This window comes from Leptonychotes weddellii, chromosome 9 (genome assembly GCF_054177405.1).
Source record: "Leptonychotes weddellii isolate Sample4059 chromosome 9, ASM5417740v2, whole genome shotgun sequence".
In the NCBI taxonomy this organism is placed as follows: domain Eukaryota; kingdom Metazoa; phylum Chordata; class Mammalia; order Carnivora; family Phocidae; genus Leptonychotes; species Leptonychotes weddellii.
The window spans coordinates 103,239,684-103,256,436 of NC_138377.1; the positions used below are offsets into that span (position 1 = coordinate 103,239,684).

At 38.8% G+C, this 16,753-nt stretch overlaps 1 protein-coding gene across 9 annotated transcripts in view; it reads left to right on the top strand.

Moving 5' to 3' along the window:
- The window catches only part of SCAPER (S-phase cyclin A associated protein in the ER), a 422,618-nt gene that overhangs the window by 344,659 nt on the left and 61,206 nt on the right, over positions 1 to 16,753 (top strand). For 8 of the 9 annotated variants that reach the window (XM_081829597.1, XM_081829605.1, XM_081829603.1 and 5 more), the window contains one exon: positions 13,623 to 13,778. The exons of the other annotated variant lie outside the window; for it this stretch is intronic. In XM_081829597.1, the coding sequence (XP_081685723.1) occupies positions 13,623 to 13,778 (156 nt within the window). The remainder of the gene's footprint in view (positions 1 to 13,622; positions 13,779 to 16,753) is intronic. 9 annotated transcript variants of the gene reach the window in all.

Here is a 16,753-nt window from a genome sequence, read left to right on the forward strand (position 1 = left end):
GAAATTTGCTCAGGAAATGGACCAACCCTGAAGCTCCACAATTCTATTTTTTCCAACTTTCTTGAGATATGGTTGACATATAACAATGTATAAGTTTAAGGTGTACAATGTGATGATTTGATACAGATATACTGCAAATAATTACCACAATAAGGTTAGTTAACACCTCCATCACCTCCCGTGATTACCTTTTATGTGTGTGTGGTGAAACATTTAAAAGCTACTCTCTTAGCAACTTTCAAGTACATGACACAGTATTGTTAACTATAGTCACCATGCTGTAAATTGCATCCCCAAAACGTATTCATCTTACAAATGGAAGTTTCTACCCTTGTACCCTTGACTAACATCTCATTTCCCCTAGCCCCCAGGCCTTCTATTCTTTATTTCTAGAAGTTCAGCTTTTTTAGATTCTACATGTAAGACACATCATACAGTATATGTCTTTTACCATCTAACTTATTTTACTTAGCATAATGTCTTCAAGGTCCATCAGTGTTGTTGCAAATGGCAGGATTTCCTTCCTTTTTTGGATAATATTCCATTATATGCACACAAAGACACCCACACATGCCATATTTTCTTTATCCATTCATCCATTGATAGACCATTGATAGACACTTAGAATTGTTTCCATGTGTTGGCTATTCTCAATAATGCTGCAGTGAACATGGGAGTGCAGATATTTCTTTGAGATGGTGATTCATTTCCCTCAGATATATACATAGAAGTGGAATTGATGGATCATATAGTAGTTCTGTTCTCCATACTATTTTCCACAGTGGCCATACAAATGTACATTCCCACTAAAAGTGTACAAGGGTCCACTTTTCTTGACATCCTTGCCAAAATTATCTCTTGTCTTTTTGATAATAACCATTCCTAGAAGTACAACATGGTAGCTTATTGTAGTTTTGATTTGCATTTCCCTGATGATCAGTGATGTTGAGCATCTCTTCCTGTACCTGTTGGCCATCTGTATGTTCTTTGGAAAAATGTCTATTCAGGTCCTTTGCCCACTTTTTAATCAGATTATTTGTGTTTTTACTATTGAGTTGTAAGAGTTCCTTATGTATGTTGGATATTAACCCCTTATCTGACATATAGTTTGCAGATATTTTCTCCCATTCAATAGGTTGCCTTTTCATTTTGTTGATTGTTTCTTCTGCTGTGCAGAAACTTTGAAGTTTGATGTAGTCCCACTTCTTTATTTTTCCTTCTGTTGCTTTTGCTTTTGGTATCATATGCAAAAAAGAATTGCCAAGTCCACTGAAAGGAGTTTTTCCCCTGTGTTTCCTTCTAGGAGTTAAATGGTTTCAGGTCTTACATTTGTCAAGTTCATTTTTGTGAGTGGTGTAAGATAGAGATCCCATTTCATTCTTCTGCAAGTGGTTATCCAGTTTTCCCAGCACCATTTATTGAAGAGACTATCCTTTCCCCATTGAGTATTCTTGGCTCCCTTGTCAAATATTTGTGGACTGTAGATGCATGGGTTTATTTCTGGGTTCTCAGTTCTGTTCCATTGGTCTATGTGTCTGTCTTTATGCTGGTACCATACTGTTTTGGTTACTAGAGCTTTGTATTATAGTTTGAAATCAGGAGGTGATGCCTCCATCTTTGTTCTTCTACAGGGTTGCTTGGGCTCTTTGAAGTCTTTTGCTGAAGCACAATTCTTTTCATCATATCCAATTAGAAATTTATATTTATCTCTCAAAACAGAAAAATCAAACTGTACAACCAAAAGGCAAATAAATAAGTCCAAGTCACTGATACCAGTCTTTGGAATCAAAAGTTATCAAATGTAAGGCATCTATTCAAGAAGTTATAAAACTGTACTTTAGCATTTTGCTAGCCAACAAACCCTAGCCACATATGAGGAGGTAGCATAGGCATGTCAGGCTCCACAAGTTTAAAACTGAACACATAATCTTTCCACCGAGAGGAACCCCTTTTCCTGTGTCCTCTGTCCTTATCGGTGGCACCAATATCCCATTCAGTTACTTAAGCCAGCAATCTGAGCATTGTCAAACTCCTCTCAGAGACTCCTTTACCAAACCAATATTCAAGTCAGTCTTTACTACTTATTGATTCTGCCTTGTCACTCTCTCCGATTTATCACCTTCACTCTACTGCTGTGTCTTTAAGTGTCCAGGTTCTCTTGCAATAACAGATGGCTTGGCTGTTTCTCTCTCATTTCTCCTTTTCAAAATAACTTCTTTTTCCTAATTACAGAAGTAATGTGTGCTCAATGAGAAAAACAATTTGGAAAACACAGAAGAGAACAATGGGTATTTTTGTAAACACACAAAAATTACCTTGAATCCTTCCACCCAAAGATAATCACTGGGTTGCTTTTGGTGTACAACATGTGGTTATTTTATAAAAAAAAAAAAAAAATACTGTAATACTTGTACATATTACTTATGTTTTTATTTATTTTTCTAAATCAATAGGAACTTGCAAATTACTTTTTACTGGCTTTCCAAGTATTTCATTATGTAGCAATGATTTGCTTCAAGTAACCTTTTATTACTCATGTAGGTTTATTCTAGTTTTTTACTACAGATACCACTATGAAGAACATCTTTGTATGCTCATCTTTCCCTGCAAATGATTGTTTTCTTAAAATAAATGCTAAGAAGTAGAATCTCTAGGTCAAAAGAATATGCATTAAGGGTTTTTGTCCATATTGCCAAATTGACCTACCCAAAGATTACCTATGAGTAATCATAGGTTTACAAAATATTATACAGCATCATTCTTTTGAGCCTTCATATATTAAGAACACTAGGCACGTTACAGAGGGACAACTGTGTGAAGAGGCAGCAAAAGGGCAGCCATCTGAAAACCAAAGAGAGTCCTCAGAGGAGTTCAATATTGTCAGCCCCTTGATCTTGGACTTTAAGCCTTCAGAACTTTGCTGAGATATGGATGGAATGCACTAAAATATTACCAACCATCCTGTACTAAAGTGGAAGCACAGTGCCACAGATGATGCTTCTGCTTGTTTGGAGCAGTGCTAATTCCTTGGGGTAGGTCTCTGTTTATAAGATCTTAGTTCTCTAGTATAGAGCTGATTGTGTCATTGACCAGATGGCAACATAGGTTCCTGCCAACTCCAGTCCCCCTCACAAGAAGACCAACTAACAACTATACATAGATAAGACGCTACTGTGAAAATACCAGAAATTGAGGGTGGATGAGGCTGAAGTACCCTCCCTGAACCTCAGAGACCGAGAAGAACTGCATTAGAAGGGTAAAAGAAAGAGCTAACACTCTGAGCACATTACCCCTCCCCCAGACTGGCACAGTGCTACACTGAGAGGGTCCTGCTAAGCCTGTAGTTTCTCCAGTGCAAAAAGAGAGCCCAAAGTAAACATACAGCTCCCCCGGGGTTGTAGGACACTCCCTAGGAGGCCCACTTGGGTTTTGCCTCATGAGGATCACTGGGAAGTCTGCAGGATCACTAGGGGAATCTGCAGGGCTCAACCACACAGGGCTGGGGTGGCAGGAGGTGGGGGGGGCAGGGATACTCACAGCAATCAGCTCTCAAATCCTGGTGGACTGCATTCCTGAGCAGAAATCTCAGCGTTTCTGCCCATTCACAGAGCTGAACCAATAGTCCCATCTGGGCAAGGAGCTTGGTTGGCCGTTCTGCCTGATTTGGTTCCTCAGTCACCAGGTTGTACTGGCTGTAGAGCCTGTTCTAATAGTCCCACCCAGGCGGGGAAGCAAACTGACATCCCTGCCCAGCTGCTCAGCATTACCTCGGGTCTTGACCAGCCAAAGAACCCAAGCAGCCATGAAGCCCATCCTACAGCTATGCTCGGACAGGTAGCCAACCCAGCATCTCTGCCCAACTGTTGACCATAGTTTCTTGCCCCACACATAACCAGGAAGCCTGAACAATGACCCTGGGAAACCTCAAAGCATAGCCTATAGCCCCATCCAACTATGAGATATAGCTGGGAGCCCCTGACCACCAGAGAACCCAGCGGGCAAACTTGCCCAACACCAGAGTACAGCCAGCAGCCTACCTGAAGTCCAGCCTGCAGCCCCGCCCAACATCAAGGCACAGCCTTTCAAAATATGGAAAGAAAAAAATGTCAACCAAGAATGCTGTACCTGGTGATGCTGTCCTTCAGAAATAAAGAAGAAATAAAGATTTTCCCAAACAAACAAAAGCTGAAGAAGTTCACCACCATTAGACCTGCCTTACAAGAAATGCTAAAGGGCATTCTTCAAGCTGAAACAAAAGGAGGATAACAACAAAAACACATGGACGTGTAATTCTCACTGGAAATAGCAAACATATAGGCAAAGTCTAAATGTCTGATACTGTAATGGTGGTGCACAATTCACTTACAATCCTAGTTTAAAGGTTAAAAATCAAATGTATTAAAAGTAACCATAACGGGGCGCCTGGGTGGCTCAGTCGTTAAGCGTCTGCCTTCGGCTCAGGTCATGATCCCAGGGTCCTGGGATCGAGCCCCACATCGGGCTCCCTGCTCCGCGGGAAGCCTGCTTCTCCCTCTCCCACTCCCTCTGCTTGTGTTCCCTCTCTTGCTGTGTCTCTCTGTCAAATAAATAAAATCTTTTAAAAAAAAAAAATAATAAAAGTAACCATAACTACAGTAATTTGTTATTGTTATTGGATACACACTATAAAAAATATAAATTGTAGCATCAATAACCCAAAATGTGAGCAGAGGAGAAATAAAAGCATAAAGTTTCTATATACTGTCAAACTTATCTGCTTAAAGTGGGATGTAATAAATATATTTTATTTAAGCCTCTTGGTATCCACAAAGGAAAACCTGTAGTACATACACAAAAGATTATTATAAAGGAGTCAAATCACACCACCGCAGAGTCATCAGATCACAAAGGCAGACTGCAAGAAAAGAAGCAAGGAATAAGGAAAGTACAAAACAATCAGAAAACAACAAAATAGCAATAGCGAGTCCTTACTAATTGATAATTACTTTAGGTGTAATTGGATTAAATTCTCTAATCAAAGCACATAGAGTGGCTGAATGGATGAAATAACAAGATCCAACAATATGCTTCCTACAAGAGACTCATTTTAGCATTAAGGACATACAAAGTGAAGGGATGGAAAGAGATACTTAAGGAAATGGTAACTAAGAGAAAGCAGGGATAGCTATATTTATATCAAACAAAATGGATTTTAAGCTAAAAATAGTCAAAAGAGACAAAGAAGGTCATTGTATATTGATAAAGGGGTCAGTCTACTAAGAAGATATAACAGTGATAAATATTTATGTACCCAACTCTGGAGCACCTAAATATATAAAACAAATACTAATAGAACTAAAGGAAATAAACAATAATATGATAATAGTTATTGACTTTAATACCCCATTCCCAACAATAGACAGATGTACCAGACAGAGAATCAATAAGGAAACAGCAGATTTAAATGCTGTAGGCCAAAAGGACCTAATATATTTGGAACATTCTATCCAACAGCAGCAGAATATATATTCTTCTCAAGTGCACATGGAACATTTTCTTGGATAGATCATATATTAGGCCACAAAACAAGTCTCAACAAATTTAAGAATATAGAAATTTTATCAAATATCTTTTCCTACCACAATGGTATGAAACTAGAAAACAATAATGGGAGGAAAGCTGAAAAATTTACGTATACATGGAAATTAAACAGCACAGTCCTGAACAATCAATGGATCAAAGAAGAAATTTTTTTTAATGTTTTTAAGACAAATGAAAATGGAAGCATAACATGCCAAACCTTATGGGACACAGCAAAAGCAGCTCTAAAATGGAATTTTATATCGATAGATACATATATCAAGAAGCAACAGTGATCTCAAATAAACAACCTAATTTTACATCTCAAGGAACTAGAAAAAGAACAACCTAAGCCCTAAGATAGTAGAAGGAAGGAAATAATAAAGATTAAAGCAGAAATAAATGAAAAAAGAATAGGAGAACATTAGAAAAGATTAACAAAACCTTTAAATGGACAAACCTTTAGCTAGACTAGCCAAGAAAAAAGAGAGTGGACCCAAATAAATAAAATTATACTTAAAAGAGGAGACATTATACCTGATAGCACAGAAATACTAAGGATCATAAGAGGCTGTTATGAACAATTATATGCCAACAAGTTGGACAACCTAGAAGAAGTGGGTAAATCCTAGAAACATACAACTACCAAGACCATATATCATAAGGAAATAGAAAATCTGAACAGACTAGTAGCAAGTAAGAAGATTGAATCAATAATCAAAAACCTCACAACAGGGGCGCCTGGGTGGCTCAGTCATTAAGCGTCTGCCTTCGGCTCAGGTCATGGTCCCAGGGTCCTGGGATCGAGCCCCGCATCAGGCTCCCTGCTCCGTAGGAAGCCTGCTTCTCCTTCTCCCACTGCCCCTGCTTGTGTTCCTGCTCTTGCTATCTCTCTCTCTCTGTCAAATAAATAAGTAAAATCTTTAAAAAAACAAAACAAAACAAACAAACAAAAAACCCTCACAACAGAAAAAAGCTCAGGACCAGATGGTTTCACTGGTGAATTCTACCAAACACTTAAAGAATTAATGCCAATCCTTCTCAGACTGTTCCAAGACAAATTGGAGAGAAGGGAACACTGCCAAACTCATCTTACAAGGCCAACATTACCCAGATACCAAAACTAGAAAACAGAACTACAAGACAAGAGAATTACAGCCCAATATCCCTAATGAACGTAGATGCAAAAATTCTCAACAAAATACTAGCAAACCAAATTCAACAGCACATTAGAAGTCTCATACACCTAACACCTAAGTACCAACTGATAACATTTTTCAGTAACTGATAACACTTTTCTATATTGCCTTAGATCTTTTTTCTTATTGGTAAGAAACCAAATGTTGCAGGTGCAGCTAACTCCCTATCTTCATCCTTTCCCCTTACTCCCTCTCAGGAGGTAAGTCACTATGTTAGTTTGTGTATATCATTCCCATGCATGTTTTTGTAATTTTATATATATAAATGCTGTATATGAAAATATGTATGTGTATGTTTATGTAAATATATGTATAAACTTTATGTGTATATGTGTACTTAAAGATCACATAGATATCCATAAAGTACATTATCTACCTTCTATTTTTTTATGTATTTAAAATTTATATAAATGCCATCATACTATTTTGTCCACTTCTATTTTCACCCAACATGTTGTTGAGATTAATTTATGTTAATGCATTTAGATCTGATTAATTCATTTTAACTGCTCTACAGATTCTTTTAAATGTATAAATTCACAGTTTCCCTTTCCATTTTCCACCTGAGGACAGTAATTTCTACTTTTTCACCATTTCAAGCAATGATGTAGTGAACATCCTTATAGAAATCTTTTTTTGCACCTATATGGGAGTTTCTTTAATTTACATGATTACAGGGTGCCGGGGTGGCTCAGTTGGTTAAGCGACTGCCTTTGGCTCAGGTCATGATCCTGGAGTCCTGGGATCGAGTCCCACATCAGGCTCCCTGCTCAGCGGGGAGTCTTCTTCTCCCTCTGACCCTCCCCCCCTCATGCTCTCTCTCTCTCATTCTCTCTCTCAAATAAATAAATAAAATCTTTAAAAAAAAAATTTACATGCTTACAATAGGAATTTATGAATGCTATGATAAATGCATGTTTAACTTTACCAAGTAATACCAAATTGTTCTCCAAAGTAATTATACAGATTTCACTTCTCATCAGTGAAGGATAGGAGTTCATTTCCCCATATCTTTATCAATGTTTTATATTAACACACTTACGAATTGCCAACCTGATACGTGTGAAATGGCATTTTGTGTCATCTTCATTTACATTGTCTTTTTTGTTGTTGTTGATTGACTTATTTATTCCACTATCAAATGTTTATTAGTATACTTATGGAAAATTGGACAGCCACGTGCAGAAGAATGAAACTGGACCATTTCCTTGCACCACACACAAAAATAGAGCCAAAATGGTTGAAAGACCTAAATGTGAGACAGGAGTCCATCAGAATTCTAAAGGAGAACACAGGCAGCAACCTCTTCAACCTCAGCCATTTACATTGTCTTTATCACTAGTTGAGGTTGAACATTGTTTATTGGCCTTTGTTATAATCAGAATTCATTTGTAGGAAACAAACCATCAAAACTATTTTAAGCAGAAAGGATTTAATACATGGAATTAGGTACTTAGAAAATTTTTCCAAGGACTGAAAGAGCAGGTTCTAGACTAGATCTCTGGGAATGACTCCCAGAAGAACACTGCAAAACTGAAGAGCTACTATTTCTGTCAAAACCAGGAACTGCTCTATCAAAACCATGCATTGTGCTGAACCACTCATATTGTTCAGTCCAGGAGCTCACTGCCTCTGGAACACACTACATTGGCTAGATCTCTACCCCTCAAAAATATATGACCCAAATTCTGTCTCTCAACCTCCAGAATACCGGTGAATGCATTTAAAGATTTGAAGACCTCCAAAATAATCTGACCCATTGAGCGAAAATTAGGCTTTCCTGCTGAACTGTAGTAATACTTTGAACATACCTCTTATAGAAATTATTAGGTGTCAGTCTCTAAGAGGTCCTTGGGGTTAGCTAGCATCAGTATCATATTTAGAAATAATTGAATGAGGGCACCTGGGTGGCTCAGTCGTTAAGCGTCTGCCTTAGGCTCAGGTCATGATCCCAGGGTCCTGGGATCAAGCCCCACATCGGGCTCCCTGCTCAGCGGGAAGCCTGCTTCTCCCTCTCCCACTCCCCCTGCTTGTGTTCCCTCTCTCGCTGTGTGTCTCTCTGTCAAATAAATCTTTAAAAAAAAAAAAAAGAATGGATTAATGCATGATTACAAATAGTTATGCCCCCACATCTCTTGCATCATTTATGGGATGAATTGGTGACATTCAATTAGACAATGTTGGGATATTTCAGAAGAGATGATGAGTTTTTGTTTGAACATATCCATGTAGGAGTGCCTTGGGACCCCCAAGAGGAAATATCCAAAAATTAGAACTTCTGGAAAGAAGTTCAGAAAAGAAATAGCCCCAGAGATAGAGAATTAGGAGTTATTAACATATCAAGGATAGTTAAAACCATGGAATATCATGAGTTTACTAAACCTAGTTCAGAAATAGAACTCCTTTGGACAACATTTCAGTTGGGATGAAAGTGGGTAGCTGGACAAGGGTGGACAAAGAAGAGGCGGCAATAAATAAATTTATATATATATATAAATCTTTATACAGAGGGAGATAGATTAGAGAGAGAGAGAGAGATCTTTCAGCTTATACATTCCAGTGGCAAAAGCTGCAGAGGGACTCATTTTAAATCTCAAATGGTAAAATAAATGGAGACGCCCATTTCCTGGAGCATTCACAGCAGCTTGTTTCCCAGAATGTATATTCTAAGAAGTCCACATTAAAGCTTTTCATCTTGTATATGGTTAACAGTCTCAACATTATAATTTCAGCCTAACAGCTACAGTGTGAAAGATATATTGCTGCTGATCCCAACATCCATTGGAAGATTCTACATTCTTCCCTCAAAACTGTGAAGTTGGCAATACGAATTTTTCTGCACTGATCCTTTAGAGCCATTTAGTTTCAGTATCTTTTTAGGCAGTCATCTAAAGATTGCCAGAGCAGTGATTCAGGACCCAGGCAGTTTAGAAAAACATTGGTCAGACTGATGGCCCCCAGTAACCAAAGGAGACCATGCTCAGAAAGGACCACCTGCTCAATAGTGTTCATTATGGTTTGGTTTGGTTTTTCTGTGCTTCTTCATTCCTTCTGGAAGTCTTTCCTCCTTTCTAGCTATTTCAAGATCAGTACAGGAAATCCAGTTAAGCCATTTTCATCTCAAAACTAGGTGGTTTTGAAGTTTTGTGTGGTCATTATTAGTCTCAGGAATAGTCTGAGAAAATATTTTCCATTCTTGTTTAAAAAACTCATACCTCAGGGGCGCCTGGGTGGCTTGGTCTATTAAGCTTCCAACTCTTGGTTTCTGTCCAGATCATGATCTCAGGGTTATGTGATTCAAGCCCTGCATCAGGCTCCACGCCCAGCTTAACATTCTCTCTCTCCTTCCTCTGACCCTCCCCACCCTCCCCTCTAAAACAACAACACTAACTCATACCTCAGTAAGGACCCCCAAAAACGCCACACAAGAGTGTATTTAGTGGAAAGGATACTCTTATCAGGAGTCAGAAGACCTTAGGATATTGCATCTCTCCTGACTGGGCTAGTACTTCACTATCCCTGAGCCTCAGTTTCCTCATCTATCAAATGGGAATGGTAATACCAACCCCCACACAGTGAATATGGTTTCCTCATACCCTACAGGTAGGACTATAAATTGATTCAACGTTTTTTTTAATGTAACAGGGCTGTACATATCAAGAACTCTGAAAATCTGTATACTCTTTGGCTCTGTAATTCTACTTCTAGAAAGTAACTTGAAGTCTGGCAAGGATTTGTACACAAAATGTTCATCCCAACATGGTCTATAGTGACGGATACTGAAAACTACCAGAAGCTCCAAAAATATTCCACTGGTAGGAAATTATTCACCCATTTAAAAAAATGATGTTCATGTATGCAGTCAGACCTCTAGAATCTAGATCATTTTACAGGAAATACATATTTCAAAAAAATATGGTAAATGACACCACGGGGATATAATCAGCAAAATTTAGATTGTGGGAAACTATAAAATAAACAACCAGGGTTTTTCAACAAATAAATTTGCAAAAGAAGAAAAGAGATGGAGGGGTAACATACAGAGTAAGAAGAGACTTCGAAAGATATAGTAGCCAATTATAATGTATGGTTCTTATTTGGATCCTAATTTTTTTAAAACTATTAAAAATGTTAAGACATTTGTGATACTTTTGGAAATTTGAATACTAGTTACTTGATAGTACTAAGGAATTACTGTTATTTTCAGATGTAATGGTATTGTGGTTGCTTTTTCAAGTTCTTATTTTTTAGACATACAAACTAACACATTTATGAATGAAATTATATAATGACTTAGACTTGGTTATACATTATGCAAGATAGGTGTGGATGGGTGGGATTGGCCATGGTTGATGGTGATTAGGGATGGATGATAAATGCATGGGGGTTTGTTATCCTACTCTGCCTTTATTTGGTTTATGTTAAAACTTTTCAACAATATAGTTTTTAAAGGTTTAAAATGTAATGCTTATAAAGATATCTTTCATGATACAGAAAATGCCTAAAATAGTTGAATAAAATTCAGTTTAATGTCAGTCATATAGATAAAAAAATCAAATAGAAAAAACAAAAGGAAACATATCAAACTGCGGTTGTCTTTGGTGACAGTATGGCCAACTTTTTCTGGTTTTTTTCCTGCTTTTCTTTGCTATATAAATTTTCATAATAAGCCTGTATTACTTTTATAATCATAAAAAGTAATTTTTCTACTTTCTATGGTTAGAACTCTTTTAGAAACTTAACTTGAAATAACTTAAGCAAAAAAGGCTAGTAAAATGGCTTCTGTAACTGGAAAGGTAGAGGTTTGAAGCTAGATGCTAAGACTCCAATTATACCATCTGGGCTTTGTCTGTTTTCTCACTTCGACTTGTCTCTGCTTGGCTTCATCCTATAAGCATATATTTGTGTAACAAGTAAGTTGGCTACCAGCAAACCCCAGGTTCATATCTCTCAGTTTAGATATCCCCAGAGAAAAGAGATTCATCCTATGGTCATCTGTTAATCCCGCAGAAGATCCTAATTGGTCCTTTTTAGGTCATGTACCCATCCTAGAACTTGTTATTATGGCCTAGCTGATGAACTTTGACTATCATGGAGTACATACTAACTTCTGCTTTTGTAGGAGAGCACAATATTTAAGAATCCCACCAGGACTACATGGTATAGGAGAGGAGAATATGCTAGGTGGACAAAAACCAAAGCTGTCACTATCCACTCTCTCATGGGACTGTTGGGAAATTCATTGGGATGATTAATATAAAAACACCTTCTAAATTGAAAAGTTCTGTGCAAATATAAGAGTCCGGTTTTTTAGTCTGATTCTATTAAATCAGAATATGATAAGATCCTCATTGTGTGCATATGTCAGTCTGTCAGTTTCTTTCATTATAAGAGAATAGGTCTGGTGGTCATCATTTCATACTTCCCAATTTTAAAACTGTAGGAGATGGGGCGCCTGGGTGGCTCAGATGGTTAAGCGTCTGCTTTCGGCTCAGGTCATGATCCCAGAGTCCTGGGATCGAGTTCCGCATCGGGCTCCCTGCTCAGCAGGGAGCCTGCTTCTGCCTCTCTCTCTCTCTCCCTGTCTCTCATGAATAAATAAATAAAAATCTAAAAAAAAAAAAAACTGTAGGAGATGTTGAGTAGCCCAGGTGAGTATATTTCCTAATATAAGAGGAGAAAAGGGGCATTATATTGAACCTTCTAAGTAGTAAACTTGGAAGAAGCTCCAGATATGAATTATTCATCAGATTTTCCTTACTTTTACAAAAAGGTATCTTGGTAAATGAATAGTGATGGGGACTATAGTGCACTCATGAGCAGAAGCATCAATTCCTTTGCATTTATTGCTAAAAGTTAACATGTTGATTTTCAGAACTACTGTATTCAAAGTCCTGCCCTTTTCATATATGTAAATACAGTAGCACTGAATCAGTATAAAATCTCCAAGCTAAGGCTGATTTATCTACGAGGTCATATATAGTCTTAAAATACTATTTTCAATAATAGCTGCTTTGCGGACTAATAAAGGAGCTACTATTTTTGGTCCAGTTTAATAAACAGCTCTGGAAAGCTGTTTAATGGTCTGAAAAGATGAAAGTGACTTCTTAAATGTTATTGTCAACTGTCAAGACTGGTACTTTTCATAACAGAAAGCAATTAGATTCTCACTGTTATACTCCTAATGGTGATAGGGTTTTGAAAAATAGAGAACCTACATTTGGCATTAGAAATTTAGGTTGTAACAAGAGTATATCTGGGTAGCATCATCTTATTTTCTGAATCCCTACATTCTAGTCAATTTGGCTCTCTGGTACTTTAAAAAGTATTGCTTTTCAAGACTGTAGAGGTAATTATAAATAATTTCAACTATTGACAGACACGGGGCACCTGGGTGGCTCAGTCATTAAGCGTCTGCCTTTGGCTCAGGTCATTGTCCCAGGGTCCTGGGATCGAGCCCCGCATCGGGCTCCCTGCTCCGCGGGAAGCCTGCTTCCTCCCTCTCTCACTCTCCCTCTTGTGTTCCCTCTCTCGCTGTGTCTTCTCTCTCTCTCAAATAAATAAATAAAATCTTAAAAAAAAAAAGTCAATTATTGACAGACTCTTTAGACCACTAAAAATGATCAGATAATCATTTTCACTCATCTTTCTTGAAGAATAGCATCAGACTAACCAAAAGAGGGAAGAGAATCACTTACAGAAATAGCTGATTATTTAGGACTAAATCTAAGGAAATTATTAGTTGAGATGCTTTACCCAAACCTGTGTTTGCTTGTTAGAGGGGTCTAAGTTTTTCAGACTCATCTTTGAAGATATTGCCAGCCCATGCAGACTGATAACACACGTGTTTCTCCCTACGTCTAGCTACATGGTGAACATAGGTCTGATCAGCAAGCTTCATGGCTGCTTCCTCTCAGTGCAAGGACCAGTGGATGAGAATCCCAAGATGGCCACATTTCTGCAGCATGCCACAGAACTCTTACATGGAATGTGCATGCTGTGCTTTGCTGTCACCAGAAGGTAAGGCTTCTACTTGATATCAATCTGGACTCAACTTTGGAAACATCTCTTAAATTTTGCCTGTCTTGGGGTCATTTCATAGGGATGCAAGTGGTCATCGTGGCCTCTTTTCTTCTTTGTCCTACCTTTGTCCTTATTGGTCTCCCATATTGAGACTAGCCTTGTATTTCTTGTTTTTCCCTGGCTACACACTCCTCCTGTCAGAGTCTGTTTTTCTTGTTAGTATCATACACTTAACTATCATTGCTGGAAGAGATCTTAGGAGTCGTCCAGTCGTACTTCCACTGAAATTCAGGGGAATCAAGTGATTGTCCTTGAGTTAGAGAGTCAATAACAAAGCCTACACCAAATCAAGGCAGACCCTCAGCACAACACAGTCCATGACTGTGTTCACATGCTTTTATTTACAGCCTCCTAGGTTTGTTTATTTTCCCCTTTTGTCTCTTTCTCCAAGATACCTTCATGAATAAGGGAAGGGAGCCATCCAAAAACAGTAGCTCCCTGAAGTTACATATGACCTATGTGTAGGACAGACAACCCGATCAGATGGAGGCCGGTGGCATGGGTAGTGAAAGAATTCACCCGGGGCAGAACAAAGGAGATAAAAGTTTATTGAAAACACTACAGGGGAGCTGTGGGCAGGGCAGCTAAGGAGAGACGGTCTGCCATGAGGCAGTGGTGGGGGGGCTGTATTTGGCGGGGCGGGGTGGAGGTATGGGAACGTATGGAATTTTCCATTTTTGGTACCTGTGCGCGGTTGTAAGTAGGCTATTGGTCAGCTGGGGCTTATGGATATTCTGAGGTGGGTCGCCTAATGGGCCTGTTTGTATTCAGTATGGCAGGGGGGCTTGGGGGGTCACTGTGGGCCTCTACCTTACTCAGGTTTCTGTTGCTCAAGTTGGTTGCCCAGAAGCGGCCTCTACACTATGGGCATGATTATAGCCAACGTGCCAGGGACAACTTCTGGCCTGGTTGGCTCATTAGACCCCTTACCCCATCCTGTGGACTGTCCTCAAAAGCAATAATTCTCTAAGAGGGGCAGAGTAAACCCCCATTATGTTCTTTTCTCTCCCCTCCCACCAGTTAAGAATAATTTGCAATAATGATTCAGTGTTTCTGATAGGAATATGACATAGCCCTCAGGCATATTAAGAATGTTCAGTAAAATAATTTTCTTACAATTCTAAACAGCACTGCATATAATTTTTTTTTTTTGCTGTAGCCCTTTTTATTTATATTTTATATACTTTTCAAACATACCCAAAAGGAAAGAGTACAGTAATGAATGCCCTATAGTATCCATTGTCTAACTCCAACTATTATCAATATTTTCCCAGTCTTATTTTATCCCCCCACTCACCCCCTGGGTTTTTGTTTTGTTGGGTTTTTGTTTTGGGGGAGGGGAGTTACGGTATTCAGGTTTAGGTATTCATTTCACCGAAGATACTTCAGCATGCATCTCTGATGCTATTATCACACCTAGTATAATAAACAATAATTTTGTAGTATATCCGGTCCATGTTCACTTTTCCCCACTGTCTCAGACATCTTTCTACCTTAAGTTTCTTGGAACCAGAATCCAAATTTCAAGTGACATTTGGTTGTTACATCTCTTAAGTCTCTCTTATTCTGTAAAAGTTCCCTTTCCCCTCGGCCTCTTTTTTTTTTTTTAAGATTTTATTTATTTATTTGACAGAGAGAGACAGCGAGAGAGGGAACACAAGCAGGGGGAGTGGGCAGGCTTCTGGCGGAGCAGGGAGCCCAATGCCTGGCTCGAGGCAGGGCTCGATCCCCGGACCTGAGCCGAAGGCAGATGCTTAATGACTGAGCCACCCAGGTGCCCCTCGGCCTCTTTTTTTATGCCATTGGTTTGTTAGAGAAAGAATTTATATGGTTTTTTAAGGATATGTCAAGAAGAAAATTAAAACTAAAATAAAAATTAAAACTTTGAAACTTCTAATCTAGCTGCTTAAAGAAATATCCATCCATATTCAATGTACACAGAATGCCAGTGACTGTTCAGAATATTTTAAAAAAGAAAATTTGCTTTCTAAAGTGAACCTGCTTAATATTTTTTAGTCTGTTATACATAGGACCCCGAAACCCATCTATTCTTCCTTATGTTAACCTCCCTCTACCCCAGTCATATTTCTAGGAAGATTAAGACTACCTGAATGTCAGGGAGGACAAGCATAACCTATACTCAGCGTTCCCTTCTAGAAATGCAGACAGAGCCTGCCTTCCAAGGGTTAGGTGATAACTTAGGAAGTGGCTATTTGTGGGTCTATAACCTAAATATGATCAGGTGGTACCCCACTAGAGAGAGGCTAGCAGCGGTAACAGGGCTCCATCCAGGGCATTGGCACCTGCCAGCTTGGGGTCTGCCATGCTGCCCAGCTAGTTCCTGTGCAGTAGCCAGGCTGCTCCCCAGAGGGTATCCTCTCACCCAGGAGACCCCTTCCGACAGTGGTGCTTTCGTATACACAGCATTAAAAACCTGCCAGTATCTCAAGTCTTTGTCACCTATATTCTTTCCTTAAATCCAGATGAGTATCACACACGTAAGCATTTCCATATGTGTTCATTGTACAGTTTGTGGGCTTCAGCTTTCACTTACACACACAGATTTAGTCACCTGAAATCTGTGGAGCTTGAAAGAAGCTTAGAGGTCATTCACAGCACTCACTCTTTTTTTTTTTATTTTTTTTATTGTTATGTTAATCACCATACATTACATCATTAGTTTTAGATGTAGTGTTCCATGATTCACTGTTTGTGCATAACACCCAGTGCTCCATGCAATACGTGCCCTCTTTAATACCCATCACCAGGCTAACCCATCCTCCCACCCCCCTCCCCTCTAGAACCCTCAGTTTGTTTTTCAGAGTCCATCGTCTCTCATGGTTCGTCTCCCCCTCCAATTTCCCCCCCTTCATTCTTCCCCTCCTGCTATCTTCTTTTTTTTTTCTTAACAT